This window comes from Macaca nemestrina, chromosome 15 (genome assembly GCF_043159975.1).
Source record: "Macaca nemestrina isolate mMacNem1 chromosome 15, mMacNem.hap1, whole genome shotgun sequence".
In the NCBI taxonomy this organism is placed as follows: domain Eukaryota; kingdom Metazoa; phylum Chordata; class Mammalia; order Primates; family Cercopithecidae; genus Macaca; species Macaca nemestrina.
The window spans coordinates 18,984,092-18,997,539 of NC_092139.1; the positions used below are offsets into that span (position 1 = coordinate 18,984,092).

Genomic DNA, 13,448 nt, shown 5'->3' on the forward strand with positions numbered 1-13,448 from the left:
GGGATTATGGGCATGAGCCACTACGCCCGGCCTCAATTTTCTTTAAAATTAATAAATCCACCCTAGAGCATCCACTTCCTAACTGTAAAGTCGAGTCCTATTGCTATGCAATTCCTCTTCCTTCCCTGATCAAGCAGAACACATTTCCCTTGTTTACTTAATTTTATTAAAAACAACTTTAATATGAATAAAAAGTTACAAATAAGATTCTTCATAAAGAGCAGCAACAGCCAAAGATCATCCTCATTCCCTTTGTCCCTGAAAACAGGCCCTTTTACCAGACCCATTTTGTCTCACCCTATCCTGAGGCAGGGATTCATCTTTGCAGAGCAAATAAGATCTGATCTCAGGGGCTGGGGGAGGAAGAGGGTGACCTTGCAGCACGGAGATAACTTTGGCCTTGAACAACAACTGAGGCTCCCAAGGAATGCCAAAAGTAGGGCTGAAAAGGGCAGATTGAAAGGACTGTCACACAGTGGAGTTCCTTTCCTCTCTACTGTAACAATATTCCTAGCCCTACCTAGGAAGACATTGGCTAAAATGCTGACCCCTAGCATGTCCTGCCCACTTTAAACTCGCACTTCTTCCAAGGAGAAGTGTTTGTGGTCCAATGCCTCAGCTAAAGTGCTTCAATAATGCATCACAGCTGTAGCGGGAGGGAATCCCTCCCCTTCGTCTTGCTTTCCCCAGAGGAAAGGGAGGCTGCCCACATCCTTAAAGTCTCCTGGCTGCTGAACGAACTCAGACGGCTGGGAGGGGTCAGCCCAGATATCCACAATCTTGCGCAGGGTGGAGTAGCGTTCCTCCAGCTCTGGCCCCTCAGTCTGCATGAGCAGGTTTGCTAACTCCCTGCTTAGGTCCTGAATCATGTCGTTCCGTCCCTGCTTCTCAGGCTGGCCTGTGTTTGGGACCACGCTATGATCCTGGAGCTCCCCATTGGGCCCAAGGAGGTGCTGGTACTTCTTCTGCCACCGGCGGCACACCATGGCTTCACCAACCGGCTGCTGGCTGGTGTGCAGCAGAGCCAAAATGTGTCGGCATGGCAGGTGGTACCATTGTTGAAAGGAACAGCTGCAGCTACAGCCATCTTTGCTAACCTGGTGAGAGTCCTCTAGCAGCTGAACGTCCACTGAAGAGCCAGCCATGTCCACCAGCTGGGTGGAGTTCTGTACCACCTCCCACTCATTGTGGCACAGCTTGTAGGCTAGTTCAGAGCCACTCTGGTGCAAGGTGTCCAGCATGCCAACCTGCGAGGGTGGCACCTGTGACCGCTGCTGCACCTGTACCTGCTGTGAGTCTGGCTTGGTCTCTTCTACAGGGAGGCTGGTAAGGCTTTCTCCATAGATTCCAAAAGCCTTCTTGGACTTCAGTGGCACGCTTGCTGGCCGAGCTCTCTTTAACTTGGGAGGAGCTGTGGGCAAGTTCTTCAAGCCTTTGGTATTAAAGAAGTCGATGTAATCCACAAAGCAGAGGATGCAGTCCAGCAGGGACTGCTGTTCCCGAAAGAGGCTTGACACCTTGCTGGTGACAATGTCTAGGCTGTCCATGTAGGTGTTACACGCAAGCAGGCCCTTCCTAACATGCATGTACCACAGCAGTTCACAGGTGAACCAGTGGGCCTGCAGGAAGTTGAAGAGATCCTCATCCAGTAGGGCCTGGGACATCTGGCAGAGATTTTTCAGGCTGGCTTCGGAAGTGACAAACACAGCCTCCCGCAGGGCTTCCTTCATGAGCCTTTTAAAGGATGGATTTGCTGAACTACGATGCAGCTTCTTCTCCAAGAGTCGGGTTGTGTGGTAGATGGAAAGGAGGATGCGGGCAGCAGGAAAGATCTCCTGCAGGATAGCCCGGTGATGGAATGAAGGGTCCACAAAGACCACCTTGACCTTGGGCCAATCGGAGTTGAACTCTGTGAAGATGTTCAGCATCTTGGCCACAGAGGTGGCCGTCTCCGCCTTGAGCACAGCAAAGTGCACCACTCGACTTTCTCGTTCCTTGTTCTCCACCAAGAAAGCATAGAGGATGTGGCCCTGGGTGTTCTCCACCCGGTGTAGCAAGAGATTCTCTGGAAAGCGGATGAACAGGTCACTCATCTTACTGCTCTGGAAGCTGAGTCGGTCCAGGTGTTGGCTGTCACCCACACTAAAGGAAGCCATGGAACCCTCATCTACCTTAAGGAAGTTCTTCATCACTTTTGCTATCTTGGCCAGGTCAGAAGGAGTGATGCCTTCCTGCTCTGGTTTTGAGGACACTTGTACTTTATCTAGGCAAAACGATGGCTCAACCAGAGACTTATCGGCAGTGTCAAGGTCTTTTTTGCTTGTGGGCTGCACAGGCTGGAATCTCTGCAGGCACATTGTCTTTTGAGATTTGCCAGTGGTGTCTCCTCCAAGACTAGCCACTTTAGAGTCACTATGTATGTGCTGTGTGTTCAGTTCACTGATAAATAGTCTATCTAGTCTCTCGTTGTACCTTAGGAGCAAGTACGCTGGGCACATGTCTGCCTCCTGGGTTCTCCTCCTGTTTGACTGGGTCCGAATGCAGACAAATTTCACCTGCACATACCTAGGGAAGGTAGAGGTGACAATGAGAAAGGTGCTGACCATCCCCCACGCCTTATAAAGATAAGACACCCCTTATAAAGATAAGACCCTGAAGGGGTCTGGGTACAGTGGCTCATGCCTATAACCCCTGCACTTTGGGAGGCCGAGGCGGGAGGATCACTTGAGCCCAGGAGTTTGAGACCAGCCTGGGCAACATGGTAAGACCCTGGCTCTAAAAAAATGTAAAAATCAGCCAGGTGCGGTGATGTGTTCCTGTAGTCCCAGCTATTCAGGAGGCTGAGAAGGGAGGACTGCTTGAGCCTGGGAGGTCAAGCCTGCAGTAAGCCATGTTCATGCCACTGCACTCCAGCCTGGGCAACAGAGTGAGACCCTGTCTCAAAAAAACAAACAAATGGCTGGGCACGGTGGCTCACGCCTGTAATCCCAGCACTTCGGGAGGCCGAGATGGGCAGAGGTCAGGAGTTCAAGACCAGCCTGACCACCAACATGGAGAAACCCTGACTCTACTAAAAGTACAGAATTAGCCGGGCGTGGTGGTGCATGCCTGTAGTCCCAGCTACTCGGGAGGCTGAGGCAGGAGAATCGCTTGAACCTGGGAGGCAGAGGTTGCGGTGAGTTGAGATCGCGCCATTGCACTCCAGCCTGGGCAACAAGAGCAAAATTCTGTCTTAAAACAAAAAAAACAAACAAATAGAAAAAACTCCATAGGGCCAAGTGTAGTGGTTCCCAACTGTGGTCCCAACTACTCGGGAGGCTGAGGCTGGAGGATTGCTTGAGTTCAGGAGTTTGAGGCTGCAGTTAACTCTGATTTGTGCCACTGCACTCCAGCCTAAGCAACAGACCAAGAGTCTGTTTTTTTGTTTTTTTTTAAAGTAAAGGATTTATATATTAATAGAATTAAGGCTGGGCATGGTGGCTCACGCCTGTAATCCCCACACTTTGGGAGGCCAAGGTGGGCAAGTCACAGGTCAGGAGTTTGAGATCAGCCTGGCCAACATAGTGAAACCCCATTTCTGCTAAAAATACAAAAAATTAGCCAGGCGTGGTGGCAGCCACCTGTAATCCCAGCTACTCAGGAGGCTGAGGCAAGAGAATCCCTTGAACCTGGGAGGCGGAGATTGCAGGGAGCCGAGATCATGCCACTGTACTCCAGCCGGGGCGACAGCCCAAGACTCCGTCTCAAAAACAAACGAACAGACAAATAGAATTAAGGAAAGAAGGAAGGCTGGGCGCTGTAGCTTACGCCTGTAATCCCAGCACTTTGGGAGGCCAAGGTGGGAGGACTGCTTGAGAACAGCCTGGGCAACACAGCAAGAGACTGTCTCTAATTAAAAAAAAATGTTGGGCTGGGCGCGGTGGCTCAAGCCTGTAATCCCAGCACTTTGGGAGGCCGAGGCGGGCGGATCACAAGGTCAGGAGATCGAGACCACAGTGAAACCCCGTCTCTACTAAAAATACAAAAAATTAGCCGGGCGCAGTGGCGGGCGCCTGTAGTCCCAGCTACTCAGGAGGCTGAGGCAGGAGAATGGCGGGAACCCGGGAGGCGGAGCTTGCAGTGAGCCGAGATCGCGCCACTGCACTCCAGCCTGGGCAACAGCGTGAGACTCCGTCTCAAAAAAAAAAAAAAAAAAAAAAATGTTGGCCAGGCATGGTGGCTCATGCCTGTAATCCCAGCACTTTGGGAGGCCAAGGCAGATAGATCACGAGGTCAGGAGATCAAGACCATTCTGGTTAACATAGTGAAACCCCATCTCTATTAAAAATACAAAAAATTAGCTGGGTGTGGTGGTGGGCACCTGTACTCCCAGCTACTTGGGAGGCTGAAGCAGAAGAATGGCGTGAACACGGGAGGCGGAGCTTGCAGTGAGCCGAGATCGCACCACAGCATTCCAGCCTGGGCGACAAAGCGAGACTCCGTCTCAAAAAAATTTTTTTAAATTAAAATCCCCCCAAATCAGGGCACGTGTTCTCATGATCTCCTGAGGGTTGCATCATGGGGAAAAAAACAATAACAACAACAACAACAAAATCCCATGAACCAAGAAGAGATTTACATTAACTCTCCAGTCCCAAATTACTCAGCTGTTTCTTTAAGAGTCTCTCCAACTCCAGCTCCCTTCATATTCCTCTACTGCACATTCTCAAGAGAGAATGGAGCCCCAACTCCATTCTCTCTTGGTTGCCATTTGTAGCTGCCAACAATTCACCCTGAGGCAGGACAAGAGGGCAAATAGATAAGCAGCAGCAGCAGAGTGCTCAGTTGGTTACTCCCATTTAAAACGTCCCCATCATTTGCGTATTTTGGGAACTATTGCTGTCTCTTCCTTATCCAGATAGCAAAGATAAAACGAAGCTCCAAGGACATTGGACTAATCAGTGGTTCTCAATTGAACTTTTCAGGGCCTTTTTGGGCTAGAGAATGTTTGGTCCTCCTTTTGAAGAGACAAGGTCACTGCTCATCTTTCTTTTTGAGACAAAGTCTCACTCTGTCACCCAGGCTGGAGTGCAGTGGTGTAATCTCAGCTCACTGCAACCTCCACCTCCAGGGTTCAAGGGATTCTCCTGCCTCAGCCTATTGAATAGCTGGGATGATAGGCATGCAGCACTGCACCTGGCTAATTTTTGTATTTTCAGTAGAGTCAGGGTTTCACCATGTTGGCCAGGCTGGTCTCGAACCCCTGATCTCAAGTGATCCACCCACCTCAGCCTCCCAAAGTGCTGAGATTACAGGCATGAGCCACCGCGCTCAGCCTTTGTTTCTTTTTTGAAACAAGGTCTCACTGTTGCCCAGGCTGGTGTCGAACTTCTGGGCTTGAGCAATCCTCCCACCTTAGCCTCCCAAGTAGCTGGGATTACAGGCATGAGCCACTGCACCTGGCTTCTGCTCATGCTACATTTAATGAAAAATGTCCACATCCTAAGAAAATTTGATAATCACTGGGCTAGATGATATCTAGGGTCTTTTCTAGCTTTGTCATTCTAGGCTTAAAGTGATGACTCAAAAGACAGGGGCAGTTAAATTGAGCATCTGTTCTTTTCCTATCTCTATTCAACCAGTTTCAAGGCCCAAATCAGGTGCCACCATCTTAGAAAGCCTTTGTGGATGCCCCCAAGCCACAGTAATTGCTCCTGCCTCTGAATTCATAGCATTTATCTATAAGGCTTAGCAGATTCTCTGGGTGGCTAATGGCTAAAGAGGGGGGACACTGGAGGCTGACTGGATTTGAATGCTGGCTCTACTACTCATAAGCTGTTCAACCTTAGGCAAGTCAATCACCTCTCTGTATACAGTTTCCTCCTCACGAAATGAGATAATCTCATTACGGTTGTTATTAAGATTAAATGAGCCATAGGCAAAATATTTAGTTCAAAGCCTGATTAGGCCTTTTGTTTATGCTAAATACAAGTTAGCTGTTATTATTACAGCTTTTATGCCTTGTGACATTTTCTGAGATGTTTATCCAGTGCTTTTCCAATTGGATGGGGATGTCCTCAAGTGTCAGGACTATTATTCCTCAGGGTAGTCCAAGCCTCTAACACAATGCTGTGCCTTCAGCAGATGCTTTTTTTTTTTTTGGGGGATGGAATTTCACTCTTGTTGCCCAGGCTGGAGAGCAATGGCTCGATCTCGACTCACTGCAACCTCCAAACTCCACCTCCTGGGTTCAAGCGATTCTCCTGCCTCAGCCTCCCGAGTAGCTGGGATTACAGGCATGCGCTACCATGCCCGGCTAATTTTGTATTTTTAGTAGAGATGGGGTTTCACCATGTTGGCCAGGCTGGTCTTGAACTCCCGACCTCAGATGATCCACCCACCTCAGCCTCCCAAAGTGCTGGGATTACAGGTGTGAGCCACTCCGCCCGGCCCAGCAGATGCTTATGGCTGATGTACTGGATGAACGGATCACGGACCACCAATGGGTGGGATGGGTCACACTCCTGCCTCCTCAGGGAGTGCCCCAGTCCAAAGACCAGGGAAGGGGAAAAAAATCTCACCCCTGGGCCTGACGTGGCATAGCCTAGAAGCCCTACCTGTACTTTTCCAAATACTCTAATCCAGCTGGTCCAGTTTGCTCACCCTGTGGGGCAAGCTTGGGAAAACAGGATGTGTGAGTCTCACAGTAACAGGGTGGAGGGGCTTGGGGCTGAGAGTGTCTGTACCTATTGCCTACACAGTGTGGGGGTGGTGCCACCTCTAGCTCTGGGCCAGGATGGGTTGGAGCAGTCCAGTAGTACAGTGAGGCCAGTGAGGGGTGACCACTGTGTGGTCTCCACTTGTCTCTCCAGCCTTGTTTTCATCACCTTGTTTTTTGTGTCCTAGAAAGACAAAATGTCTACAACTTTGTGTGTTCACCATGCTCTGTCTCACCTTTGTGCATGTTTGTGCCTTTGTCCAGAATGGCCTTCCTACCTTCCCTCCTCACAAAGCTTGCTTATCCTTAAGGACTATGTGCACCCATCATCTTTTCTAGGAAGCCTTCCTCAAGCCCTTAGTTGGGTACCACTCTTCTGCTGACTCGACATCTTAGCCTAACTCTAGCTCGTCAAGTTATATTGACTTTATGTGTACTTAGTGAACATTTGTTGAACTATTCCAAAGGAAGGTACTAATGAGTGCCCACCACAAAGCTCCTTGTACCATTCCTGGCTCCATTTATGTCTGCCCCTTCCAGGGTGGGAACCTGGATATTCTTTTTGATTCTTCTTTCTCACCTACATCCAATAAGTTAACAAGTCTTTATGAGTTCCCCCCACCACTGCTACATGTATTGAGGATCTATTATATAGCCAACTACATTAAGCCCCCAATGTGCATTATTTTATAGTAGGAAAAGGATTCTGTTATCATCTACATTTTACAGATGGGAAAACAAGCTTAAAGAGGTTCTCAAGGATGAGAATCTGGGATTTAATCCTCCAGCTAAGACCTGGGGACATGGGATTTATACTGCTTGCTTGTCTGCAGTCTGACTAGTTAACCATTATGCTGCCTGTCTTCCTTCAAAATATTTATCCTTTCTCTGAATTCCCACTTTTACCCCCTCATCTTGACTCCCAACACATTGGACAGGTTCAAAACTTCCTTAAGGATCTCTAAACATACTGTGTTTTTTTATTTGTTTTAGTTTTGAGACAGAGATTCGTTTTGTTGCCCAGGCTGTAGTGGTGCGATCTTGACTCACTGCAACCTCCACCTCCTGGGTTCAAGCGATTCTTCTACCTCAGCCTCCCAAGTAGCTGGGATTATAGGTGCCTGCCACCATGCCTGGCTATTTTTTTTCTTTTTTCTTTTTTTTTTTTTTTTTTTTTTTTTAGTAGAGATGGGGTTTCACTCCTGTGTAATCTCTCCCCTGACTAGACTTTGAGAGTAGAGACTCTGTAGCCTTTTGAACAACTTGTACAGTGTTTGGTACACAGAATTCAGTAAATGTTTGAAATTAAACAAATGACTTGTCCAAAGTTATATTCGGTAAGAGTAATAGTGCTAGGTCTAGGAATCATGTCTTCTAAGAGAATTCTATCCCAGTGATCTTCCTATTATACTACTTACGTTATAGGAAGTACTTTTTATGCCTCAGTCATTCATTTGACATTCATAGAGCACCTATTATGTGCCAGACACTGGAAACACCAATGGCTCCTTTACCTCTGTAGTTACAGTAGAAAACCACAAACATCTACAGAGTAAATTGGAAGGAAGCAAGACTGGCTGACCCCCTCCAGATCCTGGCTAAGTGCTGTTAGATATAAGCACTAAAGGATATTCAGGAAAGTATAAAACCTTGTCCCCATCTTGAAGGGAGTTTATGCCTTTACCAGGGAGACAATAAGTACAGATGAATATAACTATGGTGCTCAACGAATTCTTGCAAAAGATTTCTGCACTTCAATACACGTTATATCTCAATAGAAGATTAAGGTAAACAGAAAAAAATAACTTCAACCTAGCACTCATTAAGTTTGGAATTCATGATGCAAACAACAACAGCTTACATCATGACTTCCAATAGCTGGGCGCCGTGGCTCACACCTGTAATCACAGCATTTTGGGAGGCCAAGGTAGGTGGACCACTTGAGGCCAAGAGTTGGTGACCAGCCTGGCCAACATAGAGAAACTCCATCTCTACTAAAAAATCAAAAAATTAGCCAGGCATGCTGATACACACCTGAAATCCCAGCTACTCAGGTGGCTGAGACAGGAGAATCACTTGAACCCGGGAGGCAGAGGTTGCAGTGAGTCAAGATAGTGCCACTGCACTCCAGCTTGGGTGACAGAGTGAGACTGTCTCAAAAAAGTAAAAAAAATAAATAAATTCCACTTAGCTATGTGACCTTGGTTAAGTCACTTCACTTCCTCTAAGCCTCCAATTTCTTATCCCTCTATATATGGAAATACCAATATGAATAATCAGTACCACTTAAAGTAAATTAATTTAAAAGGCTATAGCAGGAATTGTCAGTTGCCAACTCAACATCCTTTGTCCTTTCTTTTCTATTTTCTTCAGTTGTCATTCCTCCCTCATATAGCTACTTGCTTCAGAGCTAGTCTAAGCCAATTAAGGTAATTGTATTAGGAATGGGCATGGATATTGGCCCAATTCGGGACAAAGAAACATGATAGGAAATCGGCAGGAAACCAAGGCAGGCTTTTTTTTTTTTGAGATGGAGTCTCCCTCTGTCACCCAGGCTGGGGTGCACTGGCACGGTCTTGGCTCACTGCAACCTCCACCTCCCGCGTTCAAGCGATTCTCCTGCCTCAGCCTCCTGAGTAGCTAGAATTACAGGCGTGTGCCACCACACCCGGCTAATTTTCGTATTTTTAGTAGAGATGGGGTTTTACCATATTGGTCAGGCTGGTCTTGAACTCCTGACCTCGTGATCTGCCTGCCTCAGCCTCCCAAAGTGCTGGGATTACAGGCGTGAGCCACCACACTCGGCCTTTTTTTTTTTTTTTTTTGAGACGGAGTCTTGCTCTGTTGCCCAGGCTGGAGTACATTGGCACGATCTCAACTCACTGCAACCTTCGCTTCCCGGGTTCCAGCAATTCTCCTGGCTTAGCCTCCCAAGTAGCTGGGATTACAGGCGCCCGCCACCATGCCTGACTAATTTTTGTAGTTTTAGTAGAGACGGGGTTTCACCGTGTTGGCCAGGCTGGTCTTGAACTCCTGACCTCGTGATCTGCCTGCCTCGGCCTCCCAAAGCACTGGGATTACAGGCGTGAGCCACCACGCCTGGCACGGAAGGCTTTTTCTTCTGGATGTCACTCCTGCATTTGTGCCACGAGGGGAGCTTTCCTAAGGACAAAGCTGAGACCTGAACATGGCAGAGTGGAAAAATGCAGAGTCCAGGTCACTGAGACAACGACCTTTGGAGGCCCACCTCTGGGCTTCTAAGTAACTGCAATAAGCCATTTTGAGTCACGGTTTTCAGCTAATTGCAGCCAAAAACATACCCAGAAACATTTCTTTCTTTCTTTTTTTTTTTTTCTTTTGAGACAGAGTTTCGCTCTTATTGCCCAGTCTGGAGTGCAGTGGCATGATCTCGCCTCACTGCAACCCCTGCCTCGCAGATTCAAGTGATTCTCCTGTCTCAGTCTCCCGAGTAGCTGGGATTACAGGCGCCCACCATCACGTCTGGCTAATTTTTTGTACTTTCAGTAGTGACAGGGTTTCACCATGTGGCCAGGCTGGTTTTGAACTCCAGGCCTCAAGCAATCCAACCGTCTTGGCCTCCCAAAGTGCTAGGATTACAGGCGTGAGCCACCAGGCCCGGCCACCCAGAAACATTTCATAGGGAATAGTGATAAATAAGATCTGGGTGGAACTTTACCTTTAAAAATGAGACTAAAATTATAAAGTTAATATTATATTTAGCAGGGCCTGGCGCAGTAGCTCACGCCTGTAATCCCAGCACTTTGGGAGGCTGAGACGGGTGGATCACCTGAGGTCAGGAGTTCAAGACGAGCCTGACCAACATGGTGAAACCCTATCTCCACAAAAATTAGCTGGGTGTGGTGGCTTGTGCCCGTAATCCCAGCCACTCAAGAGGCTGAGGCAGGAGAATTGCTTGCACCAGGAGGCGAAGGTTGCAGTGAGCCGAGATCGCACCACTTCACTCCAGCCTGGGTGACAAAACAAGACCCTGTCTCAAAATATAATTATAATAATTATTATTATATTTAGCAAAAGTAGGTTATAATGGCAGCTATATGCCAATTCTCAGAATAATCAAAGAATGACTTAAAGCAACTATTCTTTTCCTAGTATAGTTTTCCCAAACACTAGGCCAGGTGCAGTGGTTCACGCCTGTAATCCCAACACTTTGGGAGACCAAGGCTGGTGGATCACCTGAGGTCAGAGTTCAAGACCAGCCTGGCCAATATGGTGAAATCCCGTCTCTACTAAAATACAAAAATTAGCCGGGTGCGGTGGCGCATGCCTGTAATCCCAGCTACTCAGGAGGCCGAGGTTGCAGTAAGCCAAGTTTGTGCCACTGCACTCCAGCCTGGACAAGAGAGCAAAACTCTGTCTTTAAAAAAAAAAAAAAAAAATCATAAACACTATACTTCATTTCCTGTCTCACTTTTGCAACATACAAAGGATAGTTTTGCCAAAATATTCCTGAGCTTTACTAAGTTTCCCAAGGGCTTAATTTTTCCTAAGCAAATCCTCTACTTTTCAAGTTTTTGTCATCTCATCATCCTTGTTGATTTCCCCTCTTCCTTTGTTAACTGGTATAAGGCTGAAAGTTTTCTATCATCACTTTCAGGGATTTCGCCCTCCTCCTACAACTTTTGGGAGATGTGCCATTTCAGTCTGCAGTCAGTTTTATTTACATTTGTATTACCTTGATGCTTAATGTATCTCTTCGTCAGCCAGAAATTGACTACCAAACATGTTAATTGGACTGGCAGGGATAAGCAGAGGGATGGTTAAGTAGCGACTAATTTTATAAGTAGTTTGTTAGCAAGATTTTTGTGTGATGACTTTTGCTTTTCTATATAGCCTTGTAACTATGGATACATGGATAATAAAAACTCTCATAACAAAGGTCCTGCCAAAGGTGCTGTAGGATTAACTGAGACAATGCTTGTAAAGTTCCTAGCAGAGAAGGAATGAGCTCCAACAAAGTGTTTGCAAATGGTGGCTGTTAACCTGAATAGCAATGGAGAGAGACAGCCAGTACTTTAACCCCTCAAATGGCATAACAAAAAGAAAAACAACCGTCATAAAAATATGAGAGGGGAAACTGGGCATAAAGTCACAGACTCTTCCCAGTTGATAGCGATGTTTCAAGAAAAATGAAAGTGGAGGCCACAGTTTAGATATACTCCAAGGCCAACTGCCCACAGCCACATAGCCAGAATTTAAGATATCCTGATTCCCTGAAATGCTAGCTCTGATCAATCATAAACAGAACACAAAGTTTTACATCCTTGTCAGCATGATTCAGTAAAATTAAAGGAATCAGTTATAGACAAAACAGTTTGAACAGCTCTACTGGCTGTAAACAGAATGTTAATGTATAACAGCCAATCACAAAAAAGGTCAAAATACTTCCTTCCTTAGGCTTTATTAGCACTGCCCTTACTACAGTGACTGGAGTGTCTTACCAATCTCCAACTGTTCTTTTGTGGGCATAATAAAAATTTTTCTGGCCAGGTGTGGTGGCTCATGCCTGTAATCCCAGAACTTTGAGAGGCTGAGGTGGGTGGATCACTTGAGATCAGGAGTTCGAGACCAGCCTGGTCAACATGGTGAAACCCTGTCTCTACTAAAACTACAAAAATTAGCCCGGCATGGTGGCAGGCACCTGTAATCCCAGCTGCTCAGGAGGCTGAGGCAGGGGAATCGCTGGAACCTGGGAGGCGGAGGTTGCAGTGAGCTGAGATAGCGCCACTGCGCTCCAGCCTGGGCGACAAGAGCGAGACTCCATCTCAAAGAAAAAAAAAAAAAATTCTAACTTGATCTGATTTTATTTTTTTGACATGCACTTTTGGTCATTTAGTGGTAATTCCCAGAGCACATACCTTTGACTCTTTTTCAAATAACTACCGCTTTCTATTATATACTATAGTTACAGCTTCAGCAAACATTTACTGAGCACTGTTTTAGCTGCTACATGCATTTTCCTTTCCTTTTCTTCTTTTGTTGAGACAAGGTCTCTGTTGCTCAGGTAGGAGTGCAGTGGTGCAAACATGGCTCACTGTAGCTTCAAACTTCTGGGCTCAAGTGATCCTCCGGCTTCAGCTTCCTGAGTAGCTGGGACCACAAAAGCATGCCACCACGACCAGTTAATTTATTTTTTTTGTAGAAATGGGGTCTCGCCATGTTGCCCAGGCTCGTCTTGAACTTCTGGGCTCAAGCAATCCTCCCACCTTGGTCTCCCAAGTGCTGGGATTACAGGCATGAGCCACTGCCCCTAGCTTGAATTTTCTTAATCATCACCACACCCTTCTCATTTTGTAAAGGACAAAACTGTGTAAGTTTTGCCCAAGGTCAAGGGCAAAGGGGGTCTCTTTTACTCCAGAGCTCCAACCGTTAGGCCAGCTTTTCTAGAAAAAGAATTCCCAATGACCTTTACATCTGCCATAGCCACCCATATAATATTTGCACTATTGTTTTCAATTTTTTTTTTTTTTTTTGAGATAGGAGTCTTGCTCTGTCACCCAGACTGGAGTGCTGTGGTGTGATCTCAGCTCACTGCAACCTCTGCCGGGTTCAAGTGATCCTCCTGCCTCAGCCCCGAGTAGCTGGGATTACAGGTGCCAATCACCACACCCGGCTAATCTGTGTATTTTTAGTAGAGATGGTTTCACCATGTTGGCCAGGCTGGTCTTAAACTCCTGGGCTCAAGCAATCCTCTCACTTTGGCCTCCCAAGT

The 13,448-nt window shown here is 46.9% G+C and overlaps 1 protein-coding gene across 1 annotated transcript in view; it reads right to left on the minus strand.

The window, feature by feature from the left end:
• The window catches only part of LOC105496456 (zinc finger SWIM-type containing 3), a 22,171-nt gene continuing 8,723 nt past the window's right edge, over positions 1 to 13,448 (minus strand). The window contains exon 2 of the mRNA XM_011766883.2: positions 1 to 2,565. Coding sequence (XP_011765185.1) covers positions 630 to 2,565 — 1,936 coding nt within the window. The 3' untranslated portion in view covers positions 1 to 629. The remainder of the gene's footprint in view (positions 2,566 to 13,448) is intronic.